At 39.1% G+C, this 18,873-nt stretch overlaps 1 protein-coding gene across 4 annotated transcripts in view; it reads left to right on the forward strand.

Moving 5' to 3' along the window:
- The window catches only part of nAChRalpha6 (nicotinic acetylcholine receptor alpha6), a 74,822-nt gene that overhangs the window by 48,657 nt on the left and 7,292 nt on the right, over nucleotides 1-18,873 (forward strand). For 2 of the 4 annotated variants that reach the window (XM_018037354.2, XM_026819847.1), the window contains 3 exons: nucleotides 4,478-4,553; nucleotides 5,567-5,761; nucleotides 7,792-7,878. In XM_018037354.2, coding sequence (XP_017892843.1) covers nucleotides 4,478-4,553; nucleotides 5,567-5,761; nucleotides 7,792-7,878 — 358 coding nt within the window. Of the gene's footprint in view, nucleotides 1-4,477; nucleotides 4,554-5,566; nucleotides 5,762-7,791; nucleotides 7,879-9,852; nucleotides 9,940-18,873 lie in introns of all 4 variants that reach the window. The other 2 variants (XM_018037353.2, XM_018037356.2) reach the window with 2 other exon arrangements.

Consider the following 18,873-nt stretch of genomic DNA (forward strand, 5'->3'; position numbering starts at 1 on the left):
TGGGTTACTGCTGAATACCATAAGAGTACATGCAAATTTTAAGTCACTATATTTTTTCAAAAAACCCCATGAATTGATTTAAAATTTTGCAGGTAGGTAGGGATCTATAATAACAAATTCAACATGCTAGCACTGTTAAAGTGTATAGCCTATACATCCTTAAGCATGAAAACCCCAAAGAAGCTTTTAATACTTTCGCTTTCAGTATGACAATAAAAAGGATTTCCATCGAGGTAATCGATAAATGAAATTCTCTTCGCTTCATAAATATTTGACGGTCCGTTAGTATCTTTGATGAACAGAATATGAGGAGAGAATTATTTACAAATTTTCACTTATCCCATAATCTGTAACTCACAGAATTAAATTGCAAACGTATTCGTGATTCTGATAAATGAATAACATGTTCTAAATTTGGCGAAGCCTTGATACTGGTAACTAATTTTCGAAATATAACTGATGTAAAAATACTAGATGACACGCGGATCGGTGTACGATCGCACAATGCTCTTTCACCACTTTCCTCCAGCATTGTTACTTTCCAAACGATATTTTCTATCGGATTTCAAACGATTCTTTAACTTCGTTGTTTAGTTAACAATTGTATCAATTTTTTCGTTCCGAAAGCCAAAACTGACGGACATGGTTTTTTTTTTACAATTACTCCAACCGAGTTACGTTTTGATTCTTTTATTGCTCGCGATCCATAGATCCGTTTTACACGGGCGATCCGAAGGCAAGAACCCATTTTTCCCTTCGCGTAGTCGATAGCTGAGCGACTGTTTCCATGCCAGTCAGTTAACCGAGCTTTTGCTCTTGAAATTCTCCGGTACCAATCGATCAAAATCAAATATTCTTCGCTAAATCGATTCAACAACCGACCAATTTCCACCTTTCTTTAATCGTTACACCGCCACTCCGGTCGTATTATTTTTCATTCCGTTCTATTACTGTTTAAACTAGTTTCAGATTCTGTATACTATTTTTATTTCACCGGAGAGTGAACGATATTTTGTTGGTTCAAAGAGAGAAAGCAGGTTGAGCAAAATTTTTCCTCTTTTCTTCGTTGATGCCTCGGTTGAGATCTGAGACAACGCAAAGTCACTGACCACGAAGGAAATCACCGACTTAGAATTAAAAAAGTATTACCAGTTATAAGTAAATCAGTGTCGTTAAGTTAAATTGGTTAAGCTCGGGCGACGTTTTGTTAACGAACGAATTATCCAATTACCGATGCAATTAATTGGTTTTACGACACCACCCTTCACCCCGTAGTCGCCCAGCCGCGCCGGTGCGGCCGCGAGTTTACGATTGTGTGTCGCTAGGCACGCTGATAGACAGCAGCTCGTAAACCCGTGAAACTATGCCCGAGATATGGCGCTGTTACCAAAACTGTTATCTACCGACCCAACTACGGATTCCGCTAATCGATTTCCCTGAATTGAGATATTGACCTGACTCGGTCATTTACTACGAAGAACGTCTTTCCATTATGAGGGACGTACTTTGATTTTCACTTAACGAGTCGCCATTTCCTCGTTCCAACGTAATGAGAGAACTTAGAAGTGAAATATTAACAAGTACGATCCATTGTAATTTTTTTTTTATAACAATTTAAGTGTTAAATGTGTCTGGTTATATTTTTTTCTAAAGCAAACTTGAGCACGTTTCACTAATTGTTATAGATATATAAACGATAGCGATCGTTTTATGTGTGTATGTGTGTTGTTTATATTTCACATAGCCCGTTGTTATATAGCCTTTATATAAATTATATGTACATACATATATCCCTAAAGTAAACCCAAAAAGCAATATTGTCACAATTCTATCCCTATATGTAGAATAAGTGAAACATTCTTGGTTTACGTTGTACCTGTCGGTTTCAAAGGTCAGTTAAAAAATGATTTGGCAAATAGCTTGTATCAAAGAGTAGATGAATCGTTTGATTTGAGAAGAAGAATTTGTACGTCGGTTAAAATAAAATTTGTAATTTGCGCACATCTGGTTTTGTCTTTATCGATAGATAAGGATAAAGGGATCGAGGGTTTATCTCACCTCGTATTTTATTATTATACGCGACGATTTTACGAGAACTGGTAATACTTTTCACTTCTAGAGAAAATAAGTACCTACTTCCGAGCAGATAAATCCTTACGGTAAAAAAATGGAGTATTAGCTAGAATTTGTTACCAACAAGGTATCTTTGTTCAGAAGATATTCCTTAAATGATGTGAAGCACTACATTTGGTTGTTTAATATTTCAAGTATCGACCTCACAGTTCAATCACTTGTTTGTAGTACCTGGACGTCTTCCATTTGATATAATTAGTAGTTTGTAATATTATTTATTGTGTTTTCCCCTTTGTAATTAAGTTTGACGGACACTCGACCGAACAGCGAGTACCAATTGTGAACGTTAATATAATCTGTATGATAAATGAGAATCTACCTTTTGATGATATAAACGTTTTGCTAGTGATGGAGATTTTGAGGAGCAAATGCTCGCTGACTAAGCTTAGGCTAAGAATACCTATATAATTTCTTCGCACGCACCTTTAATTAGTTTTGAACGATATCTGGTTTCTGATTCGTGAGAACCGAACGATTGCACTTGGACGCGCGAGATACACTTGTCGGAGGGCGAAGAGATCAGAGACTTCTCCTTTTTATTTATCTTAAAACGCGAACCGTGAAATAAGTTGGACACTCGATAACTTTTACCTGTTGCACCTCGTGTACCACGTCTCGAAATAAACTTCTTCTTTACTTTAGTTCAGTTTCTTTTCTCAAGGGTTCCAAGGATGCACAGTTTAAGGATCGTTCTAAATCCTTAAATCGTTCACCTTCCTTCTCGATTGCTTTTCAATCTTAAAAATTTCATCGAATCGTACAAAGCGAATTGACCAGAATAAACCGAATTATAATAAATCTAATTAAACAGAGTTAATTAACTGGTGTGTGCGAAGCAAATTAACTTTATTCGATTTGCCTTACGATCGAGTCCATCAAATTGAATGAACAGCAATGGGGGCATCGGTGAAACTAGCAGAACGTGTACACAACATGATAAAAATTTTGTACTGGACGCAAGGCATTTCGAATACAGAATCATGAAGAGAAAAATATTTAAAATATATGATCAACCTGCCTACCTATGATCTGCAAAATGATCTTTAATGATCGTCTAAGCACCTTGATTCACCCCCAACCTTAATTATATATATATAAGTGTTTATGTATTTTTTAGTATAAAAAAGACACGAGCCTCTTTACACCGACCCTTCGACCACCCCGCAGTTCGATTTGAAGGAACGAATTTTCACCCCTGTCTTGACCCTCCGTTTTTTAGCCATTACCAACCCTTTTTTCGACCCTGCCATCAAACCCAACAACCCGCCCCCCTTTCTTATATACTGAACCGAAAGAAACAATTATTGCTCGCTCGAATCGAAAGAAAAATTCACATCGATGTCGACTCGAGTCGAGTAAATCGTGAACACAAATACATAAGCGTGTACATAAGCGTCTATATCGCATGTTTAAGTGTACATATCTACACCTACAATATGTGTCCTCGTACGTGTACGTATGTGTGTATGCAAGTTACCGCGCGTGTACACAAGAACGTGTAAATACTCGTTTAATACGCAATCAACGTAGATAATGCATGCAAAACCAAATCGAACATGAAAATCACAACTGTACGTGTAGTATATTCTCTAGTAATAGGTCTATCGTCATTTCTGTCCTCGTGTCATGAGTTCTTTATGGGTAATAAAGACAGACGGAATTTTAATTGACTTCGCCCAATTTAATTAGTAATAATATTTTGCAATTAGAATAAACTTGAAATGTTTACTGTCTGAACCTGAGAACTCTTCCGAGAGCTTCGTCTGATACCATATTACACATGTACGTCCTCCACGTTTATTGTACGTTCGTTATTCCTTCTTTTTTATTTGCAGAGAAGCAATATTGGGAAAAACGTTTCCCGTATTATTTATCTCTGCATATTTGTTTCGTTTATTCAAGCTCTCCAGACGATATAATAATCGATATATGGGAAAACGTTTCTCCCCTGGCAGTTGCGTCGAATCGACGTAATTCGGAGTTAATCCGTCGTGCTCGAGTCTTATTCTTGAAACAATGTTCGGTATCATTTCTATAATTCCCATTGTTCGGTACCATTTCTATAAGGACAATCTAGAATTATTCACGTCTTTTTGTTACCGATTATTCCGTTTGTTATCAGCGATCCATCCCCTGTGAACGCGAATTTACCGTGGCGATAGACAAAACAGTTGAATGAACGAGGAAGTAATCGTAGTCGATGTGTACATCACATTAATTGAAACTTTCTTAATATTGCATGGGCATGCGTGAACGTTCTATGTAATGATTTCTTCTAAGAATTCCCTTTCAGAGAAGAAAATCGTGTACCAATGTTAATATGAGAACTTTGATTGGTCGATAGGTGGATTTGGTGTTGAGTTCGGAAGACGGTGGCGATCTGTCCGACTTTATAACGAACGGAGAGTGGTATTTGATAGGTGAGTACACCGCGTCGAGGAAAGATATTCGAGAATTCCTCTGCTTGCTACCGCTTTACCGATATACACGTGTGCAACGCTCCTTTCTAAACATAATTGATAACGACGTGTGGTACGCGCGGTACGTATCGCGTCTCGCCGTTAGTATAATAATAATCTAGCTTCATCCCAGCGCGAGAATGTGATACGGGATGATCCTCTGATAATTTGGAAATCCGTTTGTACCGTACTTACGGAATTAGCTGTCCCGAGCGTGAAAGGAACTCGGTAAAATGATGTAGTTGGAACGAGCAGAAATATCGTGAAAAAAAATTGCTTAACGCGTTTCGTATTAAGTATTCACCAGATTCGGTTAATTATTCCCATCTGTGCGATACTCGTTTTTCTTATCGAGCAAATATTGGAACGAAACCGTGGCGGATACTTTTAGCGAGACCCAGTTCTCCGTTCGGTTTTTCAATCGGCGAGTCAATTTTCGCGTTGCCATCACGTCCCCGTGATGGAACACATTTTTCCATCGAATTTCATTTTGGTACACATTCTCGGTTGGTGACGGAACGCTGATAGAAGTCGTTAGGGGGCCGGTTTCCGTTTCGCGAGCCCGAGAAAAGATCACGAAGAACGGGTTTATGCCGCGGCACGGGCCATCAACTCGCCAATCGATGGTTGTCGAGTCGAGCCCGGGGCCGAGGCCGGGGCTTCGAAATCCCTTCGCTTCTTTTCACTCCTCCGACGGCGACATGACGATCGTCCTGCATTTTCCACGGTTTTCTTTCGTTATCTTTTCACGGAGTCGGTTCTTTCGACCCACCCTTACTCGGTTCCGCTAGGAAAATCCACTGAATGGCCGGGAATTTAACACGCGACCGAAGAACGCTTATCGTCGAAAATTAGTTCAATCCGCTCGTTCAATTTATATACCTTCCTTTTATCTGACGATCTATTTTTTCAAATAAAATTTAATAGGACGAACGATCTCGATTGTGAACATTTAATTTCGATCTGTTTCGCAGGGATGCCAGGGAAGAAGAACACGATAAGGTATCAATGCTGTCCAGAGCCGTACGTGGACGTCACGTTCACGATACAAATTCGTCGTAGAACGCTATACTATTTTTTCAACTTAATCGTGCCGTGTGTTCTGATATCGAGCATGGCGCTACTAGGATTCACATTGCCACCCGATTCCGGGGAGAAACTCACCCTAGGTAACGTAAATCCATGCATGACGTGCCTGTTTTTTATCGTGACTATGGTTACTTCACACCAGCCAGACAGTACACTCCGTTATCTTTTCAGTTTACTGTACTATTTTTAGTTCGTTCGTATATACCAGAGTTGGGCATTATAAACGGATTATGTACATAAGCGCTCGTTAGCGAAAGATTTTCTGTAACAGTGAGCATTCTTCAATACTTAAAATCGCATGTACAACCGCGTGTAATTTGTTCAGTTGTCTTGAGAACACAAGTGACAAATTTAATATTAATCGATTAATTTCGATCACTTTCTTTTATAGTTGTCTATTCATTTAATGATTATTTCTTCTAGTTTTCTGAGAGAGACAGTTTTGTGGAAAGAATACGATGGCTTGAATAAAAATTGCCCAACTCTGTACACACTATATACGTACTCGTATATATCGTCTGTCTGTCTGCTGTCTGTCTGTCCGTCTGTCTATCTCTATCTGTCTACTCTATCTATTCTATCCTTCTATCTATCTGTCTATCTACTATCTATCTCTGTATATGGACTGTATGTGTACGCATACACACTTGAAGTTGTATTATTGCGACTTTGAGTTTGAATTTAATTAATTTACAGTCAGAATTTCCGTTCGATCGTAACGATTAAGCAATCAGTCAACGTTACACGTCGACCGCATCCGTCGGAATCATGAAACTCGTTCTCGCTGGCATTACCTCGAATTTCTCTCAATTCTCTAGTCGAATTTTCCCCTGAAAACGATTGGGAGAATACTGAATACCGGCAGAAGTTCGAACGACGGGCCGTGTCCTTCTTCTAATTCGTACGGAGTAATCGTGGTCTCTCGCGTCCTTCCTCGACGTTCGCTCCTCATATCCGTTATATCGTCTCATCGATATTTGATGGAAATCGACCTGGAATTGTTCATCTTCCCATCTTCGATTCCGTTTGCCCATCGATACGACCAGTTTCCTCCGCCGGAATCAACGGACATTACGATTCAGTTCGTGTGTATAGTTATACCTCTCGACGATTCTCGGACGATGTACTTAACCGCGTACATGTAAGTCCTCTTAGATCGTGATAGATTTATCGTGAACGATTCTTAATGCCTTGGCCGACGATATTTCCTCGTTTACTGCGATTTAACCGAGTGCTTTATGAATCTTTAATGTCGCGGAATCGAACTGCCAGTTGAGTTATTGGTATGCGATGTCCAGATTACTTCGAATAGAAGAAAATTGTTGTTCCAAAGATACGTACAGGCCGAGCCCCGGATTATCAGAAAACGTTCTGTTAGATTCTCTCTTCGCTGATAGCATCTACAAGTTTCTTAAAATATTCGCATTTTCTAAAGTAAGATTGCGACTCACCGTCCGTCGTCCCTTGTTTTCGTCAAGACTGCTTTAATTCATTTATTCCTTCTTCAAAGGCGTCCAGAAATTTTACGATAATTAAAGAGACGTTCTTCTTCTCGCTTAATAAATATGATTTTACCAACGAGCCGACAAAGGACCATTTTGACGTTAAAATAAAATGCAATTTAAAACGGCGCAATAAATGTCACGTTGCAGAGGTGTAAGTGTTCTTTAATTGTTGAATCGCGTTGAAACTGGGCGTGCCTGTAATTTTACGATGCGAACTGGACGTATTTCAAATGTTATTCTACTCTTGCTTCGTTCTGGAGAGTATAGTACCGTAGAAATTCCTCGATCCAATCGGATTTTGATCATCGTCCGAACCTCGGGCCACCGAACGTAAAACGAATACCGTTTGAATTTCAGTTACGTCCGAAATAAGATTCCGTATTAGAAATTCCGATTAGTCTCGGTTCGAAGGCATAGAATTCGAGCATCCCGGATAGGGGATCCCTCTAATTTCTAAGATCCCCCGATTGTATTGGCAGAACGGATCCGAGAAATTCTGTAAACGCTAGCTTCTTAAAAAAAGGAAATGCCAACAATTACGGTAGACGCGAGGAACGAAAATGTTGTATATTTTATTGTCGACAATTACGAGTGTTTTATCGCAGGGGTGACCATTCTACTGTCGCTGACAGTATTCCTGAACCTCGTGGCAGAAAGTATGCCGACCACCTCGGATGCCGTCCCTCTAATAGGTACCCTCAGCTAACTATAATAAATTACCACCCAAATCTGTTTAGTGTTGCCTCCTTTGTAAATATTGACCTACCATGTGTGCACCGTTCATTTTGCTGTTTGTCGTTAATTAATTCTCTTCAGGAAGCGAGCCCCCGTTAAGACGTAACACCTAACTGTATTCGAGATGGTCAAAAAGTTCAGACCGTTTATCCCGTTCACCCGTTGGCTCAAACTTGTTTAGAATTTCCTTGCTGTTCGTAGTCTTACAGGTGTATCGTCCGCGGGTTGTTAAACGCATTTGCCACGCGAATTGGCTAAGCGATGAATAAATGGCAACGATAGAACACGGACGGGCCGTGTACACCGCGGTATTGTAAGAGGGGAAAATAAAAAGGGGTGAAAAGCGAATCTCGAATCGATCGATCTCCGTGTAACTCTCGTTTCCGAGTAAATAACTCGCGGAGGGGAAAGGAATACACAGCGGAAGAGGAAGAGGAAGAAGAAGAAGAACAAGAAGAAGAGGAGGAGGAGGAGGAGGAGGAAACGTTAATCGGAGATCGGTTATCTCCGTTTCGAAAGTGTGGCGGTCAGAGGAAAGAAAGAAGGAACAGAAAGGGAAGAAAGCTTTAATTAAACTAGACGGATACATAGTATTCCACGGAGAATATTCGTTTTATTTATCTTGAGGAACGCCTAGGAGAATTTAGGGCAAGAAGTAACTTGGAATTCTATGTCAGACTTAGAATCTTATCGTCGTATTATTAAATCGTAGGATACGATGAGTAATCGCAATTAAACATCGCAAAGAATGAGACATTTATTTATGAATTATATCGAACAAGGCGATATCGTTATATTCTAATTTCTATAAAAATTTTACACCGTGCGAACGATTATAAGCATCGTCGCGAAAGAATTTGCATTCGATCAAGTTAAATGAAACAGGGAGGATTATAAATTCAACCAAGCGACAGCGCTTCCCAGTTCTTTGTTTCGAGCGATACAGAGCGATACCAGAGAGGGGTGGAGGGACGACGGGAGGAAAAAATGGCGCATTTACATCAGGCGGGGTGGAAGGGAACGGGAGGGAAAAGGCAGAAAAATCGTCGGCTCTTTATTTTCGCGGGGCGAAAAAACCGCGCGCGTCGCATTGTTTTCCTCGGGTTTGAACCCCCTATTCTCATTCAAAACTTCTCTTTATTTATACCAACCAGCCGCGAGGAAGCGTTAATATCGAGCTTTACGAGCCGACACCCGATGCCTCTTTTTTTTCTCTTCCCTCGTATCGACGAATCCTCGCTTCCTCTTCCTCTCTTTTTCGCTCCTTTATGTACCCGCTAGTTTTCGTAGCTGGTTTCGATTAAGATTTACCGATTCTTATTTGTCCGACAAATACGAGTTTTGTTCGCGAAAATTAGTTTGAACTCTATTCTTTTTTTACTGACACGACGACACGGAAATCATAATCGTATGCATAACTAAATGCGTTTTTATACACCGAACAGATAAGTAATTTCATTAATAAATGACTAAATAATTAACCCACTCTTCCGAGTAGAATAATTCGTTCATTTTTCATTCGCGATTCTTCGTTTACGATACGTCGGTCTATGATTTATTCGTCCCCTGGATTTGACACTCGAGAATAACGAATTAGATTGAACGAAAAGTAGAGGAAGAAACAGTCGAAACTAAGGAAGATGGAGGAGGAAAAGGGCAAAGAAACCGAATCAAGGGTGCGTAAAAAAGTTGATGGATGGAGGATGGAGGTTGAATAATGAGGGAGAAGGAGCGAGGGACGCGAAATAAAATCATTTTAGAGGATGGTCAAACAAAAATTGCAGAGCCAGAGATAAAATGAGAAGGATGGTTATATTACGGGAGAGGAATATATAAAAAATAATATCTCGTCGGACGTTATCGAGATCGTGTCTGAATCTTCATCGATCGCGTCTTAGCCGATCTCGCTTGAAAACTTGTGACTGTTTCAGGGGTAACAATTTTATTATCGCTGACGGTGTTCCTGAATCTCGTCGCCGAGACTCTGCCACAAGTTTCCGACGCCATACCGTTGTTAGGTACTTTGCATTCCTTCGAATAAGAAGAAAAAAAACAATTGGAATTCGACACGAATTCCTCTCGTTCCTTACGTTTTTCGCTTCACCGTCAAGTGTTGTTACTATTCAATGCTTCCCGAGATACCTATGAAATCCAGCATGAGACGCGGCATAAACGAAGTTGACTTTGCATATTCTCTACTTAAGTTCACCGGTAGAAACGAATCAAGTTTTGTAAGACTATTCAGTTGAGTACGAGGCAAAATGCATATGTTAAAGAGCGTAAGGATCCGTGGCTCAGCCGCGAATGCTGTTGACTTAAAGCTTCGAATAATAACAACGGTGAAACGTGAATTGCTTGATTTTGTACAAGGATACGTTTGAATGGAACGGTGCACTCGAGCGAAGATTTCTCAATAAACTCTTTTTTATAAAACGCGTTTAGCAATTTGTAAGGGGAAAAACAAAAGAACCACGTGTAAAGACATCAATCTAAAAAGTTGAAACAGTTATCGTTTATAATATCCGGAACTATCGGAAGGAGAAGGAGTCTCGTCGATCTCTTTTACTCTGACGACTTTTTTCGCCTCGTATATCGCGCGAAACTTTTCTCTCGCCTCGAAATTCTCGCCACCTGTCGATTTTATCCTATTTCTCTCCACCTTGCCGGTTATCAATTCTGTTCCGTTTTTAAGTTTTATCGTATGCTCGGACTCCGGTAAATTAAAATGCCCCTCTCCCTTCGAATCGACGCATCAGTCGATTATTTCATCTTCTGTTTCGTTTACCTTTCCGACTTCAAAGCGAGTCGCGGGACTTCTCGATGTTCTGCTCAATTTCGATGTCACCGACGATACCACGGCGAAATTAATTGAAGTAGAAGTCGAAACTACGACGTCCCGAATGTTCAAGCCGACTCGACGTGTCGCGACGATGAAAACACGGAGGTTGAACATAGCTAGAATTTTCACGGTCTTTACATTTCAACTAAAATCGACGAACAGAAATAATAATACGTTCAGATAATTATATTATAAAATAAATCTTATTTCGTATGAAGAATATGCACATACTCTTTTTGTCGGTCCAACCAGTTGGACTCTCATCTCGTTTGTTGTTTTAGCTCTCTATTTTCCCAACGGGAAACATACCCGCGGTAAAGCACAAGCTTTTCCCTCCCAAGTACGTTGGGTAATGGTAGGAAAGCTTTTTTAAATAAGACCAAACGAAAACGTGAACGAGATGAAATAATACTGAGGTACATCGGTTCGGGTAATATTATTTTTAACGATGGAGACATATTATACGCTGTTACATTTATTTCATAACAATTAATTCGTTGCATTAAGGGGTGCGCCGTTCTATTTGAAATGCGTCACACGTATCCATATTTAACGTATCCTTCGCAAAATCTTGGCGTCGAATGAATGAGAGTGTGGAGACAAAAGAGAGTGAATCGATTTTTCTTATTCCGAGGCCCTTCTAACTTAGCTCTGTCCGTGAAAAGGTTCTCAATTTAAAATGAAAACTTATGGCCGATCGATTAATTTAGAAATTCACAATCTTGCTGCTCGCAGAGAAGATTTTTCCGATAAACTGCTGCTTCTGCAAGGAAGCTCATTTAACATTTTTCCCTTGATTGAAAAAAGAGGGAAAGGGGGACACTGTATGGCAAAAGAACTTCCAGCCCTCTTATGCTTCTTATCAGTTTGACGCTCCTTTATCTTATTTACTTGCCATCGCGGCTACGCTGCGTAATGATCGATAAATTAAATATTACGATAATACGCAAAGTAATAATCGAATATAAAGAGTACATATTTTTTTTTTTTATTTCTTTAAATGCGCTCGCAACTTTTTTAGAGGCTCTCTATCTCTGTCTCTGTCTGGCTCCATTTGTTTATCGTAGCCACATCTATTTTCTTCATCTATACATCAAGATTTCTACTGTCTCTGTCTCTGTCTCTATCTCTTCCTCTATCTCTCTATCTATCTATCTATTTATCTATCTCTTTCTATCGCGAAAGCTACTTCTAAATTGTTTCATTTTGATTGCAAGTCTTATTGCAAGATGCTGGCCTAATTGGATTATTTATTGAACTATATACTATTGCCTGTAATTATTATTATTATTATTATTGTTATTATACTCGGACATTGCCTGTAAAACACTATTATTATTGTTATTAATTATTGATTACGCTTTACACATGTCTCGTGTTAAGTATCGTTATTATTACTTAATATTATTATTATTACTATTATTATTATTATTATTATTATCATTATTACTACACGTGTAATGTCCTTCTTCTTCGTTAATTATTATTATCATGATTACTATGATTATTATTACAATTATAATAATAACAATTATTATTATTATTATTATTATTATTATTATTATTATTATTATTATTATTATTATTATTATCATTATTATTATTATTGATGTATTGATTGGTATGTTGCGATCGAGTATAGTGATTAATTATTACAAACAACGAGTCACAGTCAACTTCAATTACTCTCAGCTTCAATTACTACATTATTGCCCAATACTTTTTAAACAATTATTTATATTAAAATTGTATACATTTTCTATTGTCAACCTTTCTCTGTTTAACTAACACGATCTTTAGATGAACGGAGAGACACTGCTAACAATGAAGATGAAAACTTAATATAAATTTTGAAAGAGTATTGGTAATACTTTTAAGAAACATTGATAGTTAATTGTGACTCGACCTATTTACTGTACTAGGTGAATTGTTTTAATTATATACAAGATGATTGATAAATTATGCGTTGGCAACGTAAAGAGTACCTATAAAATGTTGTATAAAGAAGTAAACTTTTCTTTCGTGTATTTTTTTTATTAGAATAAAATAAAGTTTTCTTTGTTACATGCGCATCAGAATTTTTTTTTCCCATAATTCGAACTTTTGTTTTTCATTATTCTTTGTGACAACCACACTGGCAACTTTTATTTTTCACTATTTTATTTAATTCCTTTACCAACGCGTAACTTATTAATGAAAAATGTGTGTAAATTAAATAATCCACTTCGTACATTCATAGTTGATCTTACATTGGTTACATAGTATAAATATTGTGTGCATTATACATATACGGTGAATATTTTATAAAGAATTGAATAATGCACGGTATTGCGACACACTTTTCATGGGAAAATTGTTAACGGTGTACGATAGTTCCATTCGGTGCACGTTTGCAAATTGATAAAAGTTGTGAACTACATACGTATACAGAAGAATATAAGAAAGAAGACCTTATTTAAAGTTTAAATATAGAGAATCTCTGTCTGTTGAATCGTAGATATATCGACAGTTTTCATTGTACAATAAAAGATATTTGCAACGAGATGTTCGTTTGACTCTCAAGTAAAAAAATGATTGCTTTCTCTACGCGACTCGGAAGTAGTTGAAATCTGTTAATTAACCATTTGAAGGAGCTTGATGAAACGAATTCCCGTGGATCGAAGCGGACAGTGAAAAAGAAATTCGGACTAATGAAATACGGAGTTCATAAAATTGACATTCTTCTTTTCGCGAACAGAAAAAGGATGACAAGAGTCGACGTCTATCGGTGAAACGTTGCCGCTTGGACCAGATATTTGTTATTTCCTCTTTCTGTTCGGAAAGGAGGGTTTAGACAATCGAGAGACATCCTATCGACGTTTCACGTCAAACCGTTCCCCGAAAAAGACGGTGATAAAGGATTTCGGAATTGTCGATTCGCCGAACGTGATAAGCCGACAATACGGTGGATATCTGGCAGTTATAAAACGCGAAATCCGACTGTTATCGATATGCCTTTACCCGTCGATATTAACCCTTTCACAGTGTTCGTCCGGTTTTAATAGAAATCGGAAATTAATGGAAGTCGATGCATTTGAGCATTTTTATTGAACAGTTACTTTTGTTTACGATCACCGTTCGAACCGACTCGTTACGATTCTCTTTAAATATTCTTCATAGAATCCTCGCAGTTCCGTAAAGAACGACAATTAAAAATCAAATGAATTTCGCGGATCTTGAAAGTCTAACAAATTGTTTTAACATTTGAAAAATTGTTCGAACAGTCAGCTTCAATGTTTGCAAGTTTGTTAACTCAACGATCAATTAATTGATCGACGAATCGTACGTAGGTACCAATTAAATCAGTTCAATGACCAATAATAAAAAATGCATTATTATTTAATTTTTCTTTTGTCACGCAGACGATGTGCACAAAATATCGTTCGTTACCGACGGAACAATGACGTCGAAATTAATAATACGGTAATAATAAATTGTTTTCCGAATTAACGAGGATGTTTCATCCGTGATACGTTCCGACCGAATCGTAAAATTATATTTCATATTCGAAAGCTGAGAGCGTTGTCGGAACTACCTTAACCCTCTTAGCCCTCTTTAACCCCTCGGTAACCCCCGCTTCTGACATTTATCAAGGAAGACAAAGCGTGAAGCGAAACGTAGAGAAAGGGAGAAAGCGACGGCGTCGAGCAGAGGCGGACAGAGAAAGGATGGAAAACGCGAGATCCTGACCCTCGAACAAAAGGATCCTTTCACCCTCGACCCACCACTCCCACTGCCCTTCTTCCTCATCCCTCGTAACGTCCTTTCAAGAATATGTTCTCACAATGGATTTCCAAGACGTTTCACGCGATTTTCGCACGATTCTCTCAAGATTTCCACCGAAAACGGAGGAAGGGAAACGTTTACTCACATCCAAACCATTTTCCACTCGCATTAGCCGCGAATCAATCATTCACATACTTTGATCTCATTCTGACGTTTATCACGTTACTACGTACACATATAGTTTATTTAAATTCGATTGTTCCTCGGTCAGCTCGCGTTCCATGATAAACGGAAAGAAGTGCACCTCGTCTGCGTGTATATTTGTTTATGCAGACGCGTGAACCAGCCGCGCGTGTGTGTGTGATTTTGCAGGTGTTACGATCCTACTATCGCAGACGGTGTTTTCGCTGCTGGTGGCCCACGTGTTGACGCGAACGTCCGAGGCGGTGCCACTTATAGGTACCTATCCATCTATTTTCCTTCTCCTCTCTACCTGAACTCGCCCTCTTTCTATTCGTCATCTGCCCATCGTCACCGTGGGCAGACGTCTCTTTCGGATCCTTCCTCTGTTAGATCAAGCTATCGTTTCTTCGACTCCCGTCCCAACCCAGCTAGATTACTTAAATACAGAACACCACTGTTTTCAGACATCCTCAGAACGAACTGATTATTATCTGACTACTAAATACTAAGTAACACTGTGTAGACTCTCTGATCACTGATCGCGAGCATCAGCTTCCCAATATTTAACACTCCAGACACTCTCAAGTATTTTTGGCACGTTCGAATCACCCTTATCGAACACGATTATTTCTATCGGATCTCCGTCGTTCGGGTGTCGCATCGATACGCATTTTCTCGAACGGTACGAGTAAGAAGAAAAACCGGCTATCTACTCGGAGAGAGACAAAACGGGCCAGAGAACGGGCAACGGGGAAAAAACAGAACGGGAGAGATGTGAAAGCGTGTTCGGTAAGGGAGACGAGAAGGCGTGAAAAGGCACCGCGTGTGCTTCGAACAATGTGTCTCACTTTTTCCCATTTTCGCATCGGAATTTTCCTCTTTCTCATCCCGGTGGAAAACGAAAAAGACCCCGCGACGGGCTTACGTACGTACATACATACATACGTAGCATATATACTCCGCTATGTATTCGACACTGCCGGTGGTAGCACCTATCGTTAGTGTTAGTGTAGATCCGCGAACAGAACCGCGCGCGATACTCCTCTCTCCTCGTGCCGGTGGATCTTCGAGAAGCACTACAGAAAATGGAGGAAACAGCCTGACACGTTGTAGCTACTAAAAGAATACAGGATGATGCGCGCCCGCTCTAAACTCTCAAGTCTACAGCAAGATTTCCCAGAGTACGAATAGAGAGAGGAATAGCAGTGGCTCATGTTCTTATTAAATGCCATTTCCATATAGTTTATAGTTATACCGAACGACGCGAAGATGATACTTTTATTCAACTACTACTACTACTACTACTACTACACCGATGTAGGTAACGTACGTACATCAAATATGTATTTCCGTACAGCGAAATACATATATTGACACTTCGTTGACGTTCTGTCGACAAAATTTCGTTTCAATCAGGTAATCGGGAAATTAATTATTTGACATGCAAAGAGCTGGGAGATTATTATTGTCGTTCATTTTCATTAATTTTATTTTTAACGCGAAACAAGTAATTGCATATTTGTACAGAAATTGCCACTGCTATTTCTTTCTATTTTCGTGTTTACGAGTTAAAAACGAAACGAGGAGAGTAAATAGTATCTGTTACGTGCACAATATAATAGTTACAGGCAATGTCTGGTTAAAATAGTCAAACACAAGCAGCGTTATTATTAACGTTAAAGTTCACAGGTAAGAATAGGCCAACGAACTCTGACGCTGCCAAAAATGTTTTCTATTTAGAGAACCGAATCGATATTCCAATTCCACTTATGTATACTATATTATCGTCCTTGGATCACTTTTACTCTCTGTCTCTCTATCTCTCTGTCTGTCTCACTCTCTCTCTCTCTCTCTCTCTCTCTCTGTCCTGTCTCTCTCTGTCTTTGTCTCTAATTATTATCTATTCAAGAGGAAATCACGATCACAAGTTTGATGAATTTGAAGAGAATCGCGAGAATTTCTGGAGATCGTGCTCCGCACAACGAATCTCGGTCCGCAAACAGTCCAATTGAAATGTTTGACGTCCGATTCGAGTTCGTCGAAGACCTAGCCAAAATCGAATCGTATTGTAAGGCGAATATAATAAGAATCCCCGGAAACCGATTCTTCTTTTCTCAATGCTTCCCTCTCTCTCTTTCTCTCTGTCTCTATGAATCTACTTCAGACTATCTGTTTCTCCACTTCTATCTCTATCTCATTTTGTCTATCGCTTTGCGATTAGATTTGTTGAACGCTGTTAACTCGCCTACAAATGCATCGCCACTTGCCCTCGAATCTTTGAAAACGATTTCGAAAAACGCTCTACCGTAATTCACTCGAAACTAGTGGAAACAGCAGCATTTTGATAATACATGTGTCGATTAATGACATTGACTTTTAACCCTTTCGCTACGGACACCACTGAACTAAATCTTGCATATTTTACATACGAAATAAGAATCTTCAATTTTTTTCTATTGGATGGTAAATAAACAATACAATACAATACAAGTATTTGTAAGGCACAAAACTATAATAGAAAATAAGGATTATAATATAAAGTATTTAAAAAAAAATAATTATATCTTTTTTTTCATTATTGAGATATATTTCATATTTCATATTTCATTTTCATTATTTTAAGTGATCCCGCGGAACGGACTGCCGTAGCGAAAGGGTTAAAAGATGGGGAACACGAGAGAAAGAAGTTTTACGTATTCACCGATTCTCGGGTGTGAAGTCGGCGAGAATATTGAAACCATGGTCAGAAGAAATCGCGAAGGATTTTCGAGGTGAATTGAAACGTAACCTAGCCGGGGATTTACATTCGCAATTGCACACGTAATACCGGCGACACCGTTCCTGTTTTTACTTTGTAATCAATCGGCACGGGTCGCGCTTCAATTAACAGGTAATCCTACCGAATCGAATCGAGCCCTCGAAGAAGAAGGGATTCAGAGGGGAGAAAAACCGTGGCCATTGTTAAATAAGGGAGGAACACACGGTTTCTATTAAAATCTAATCTCGCGCTGCGAGTTCGGCGGTTGATTGAATCCGACATGAAAACATTTCGTTCGTTTCCAATTTTTCTTGCAATTTAAATAGTTCCTTTCTTCGTGCTCATTTCCCTTGAACGTCGGGCTCGGTTAACTTTATGGCAACTGAATATCGCGGAAATAAACCGGGACGCGGTTAAATCGTCAAGTATAATAAGAAGTAGCTGTTATGCATGAACGTGACCGAGAAGAGCGTCAATCTTCCACCTATCGCATTAAAATTCATCTTCTGCTATATGGAAATTTAATAAAAGCAAGAAAATATTATGAGCGCGGAAGTGTACCGCAAGAGGCACGCGAAAAGCTCCTCTCTATTAAACCAAAACCACCCTCTCTTAAATCGAAAAAAAAAAAGAGAAGACAAACAGAAAAAAAGGAGTTTCCATTCTCGCCTGGAGGATTTTAATAAGCGTTTCAATCATCCTCGATATGCTCTCTCTTTCGGTGATTAATATGTATGAGCTATGCAAATAAACGTTCTCCCCGATCGAAGAAAACAATAGTAGAGCGCATAAGGGTGGAAGCAGACGGGGGTGGAGGTGGAGGACGAGGAGGAGGAGCCACTCATCAAAGTTTTCCTCGTTGTTGCTCTGATCTTTTCACCGAAAGCTCTTCCACCGCGAAGCTTTGTGCTTTTCGTTAAAGAGAAAAGAAGGTTGAACGATTTACATGGGAAAAATCCGCGATCAAAGCTTTTCTTGAGGCCTCTTTTTCGTCGACCGGCGAGACTGTTTTTTTTAGAGAGAATATCGTTTTGTCGGAGATGAGAATTTATTTATGTAATAACGCGGGGAATGCGAATCATTTGAAACGATTTAGCCCGTTTCTTCCCCTGTCTACTTGAAAGATGTTCTCTCACAGGAAATCGAAAGGAATTTTCTAACATTTATGTCCACCGAATTCATTGCCCGATCGTTAAACTAGAAGGAAGAGTGTCCAGTCTAAGTTAATAAAATTCCTCCGATATGTTATTCTGAACGCGGTAGGATTCAGTAGCGTCAGTTTGTGGATTTCAGTAGTATAAGTCTATGGGAAGTTAGACAGGAAGAAATTCGTACGTGATGTCAAGGTTGTATGAACCCTTACATAAAAATAGTGACAAAGCATTGAAATTTTAATAATTACTAGAT

The sequence above is a fragment of the Ceratina calcarata genome, unplaced genomic scaffold, assembly GCF_001652005.2.
Source record: "Ceratina calcarata isolate Rehan_Ccalc_2016 unplaced genomic scaffold, ASM165200v1 scaffold165.2, whole genome shotgun sequence".
NCBI lineage: Eukaryota > Metazoa > Arthropoda > Insecta > Hymenoptera > Apidae > Ceratina > Ceratina calcarata.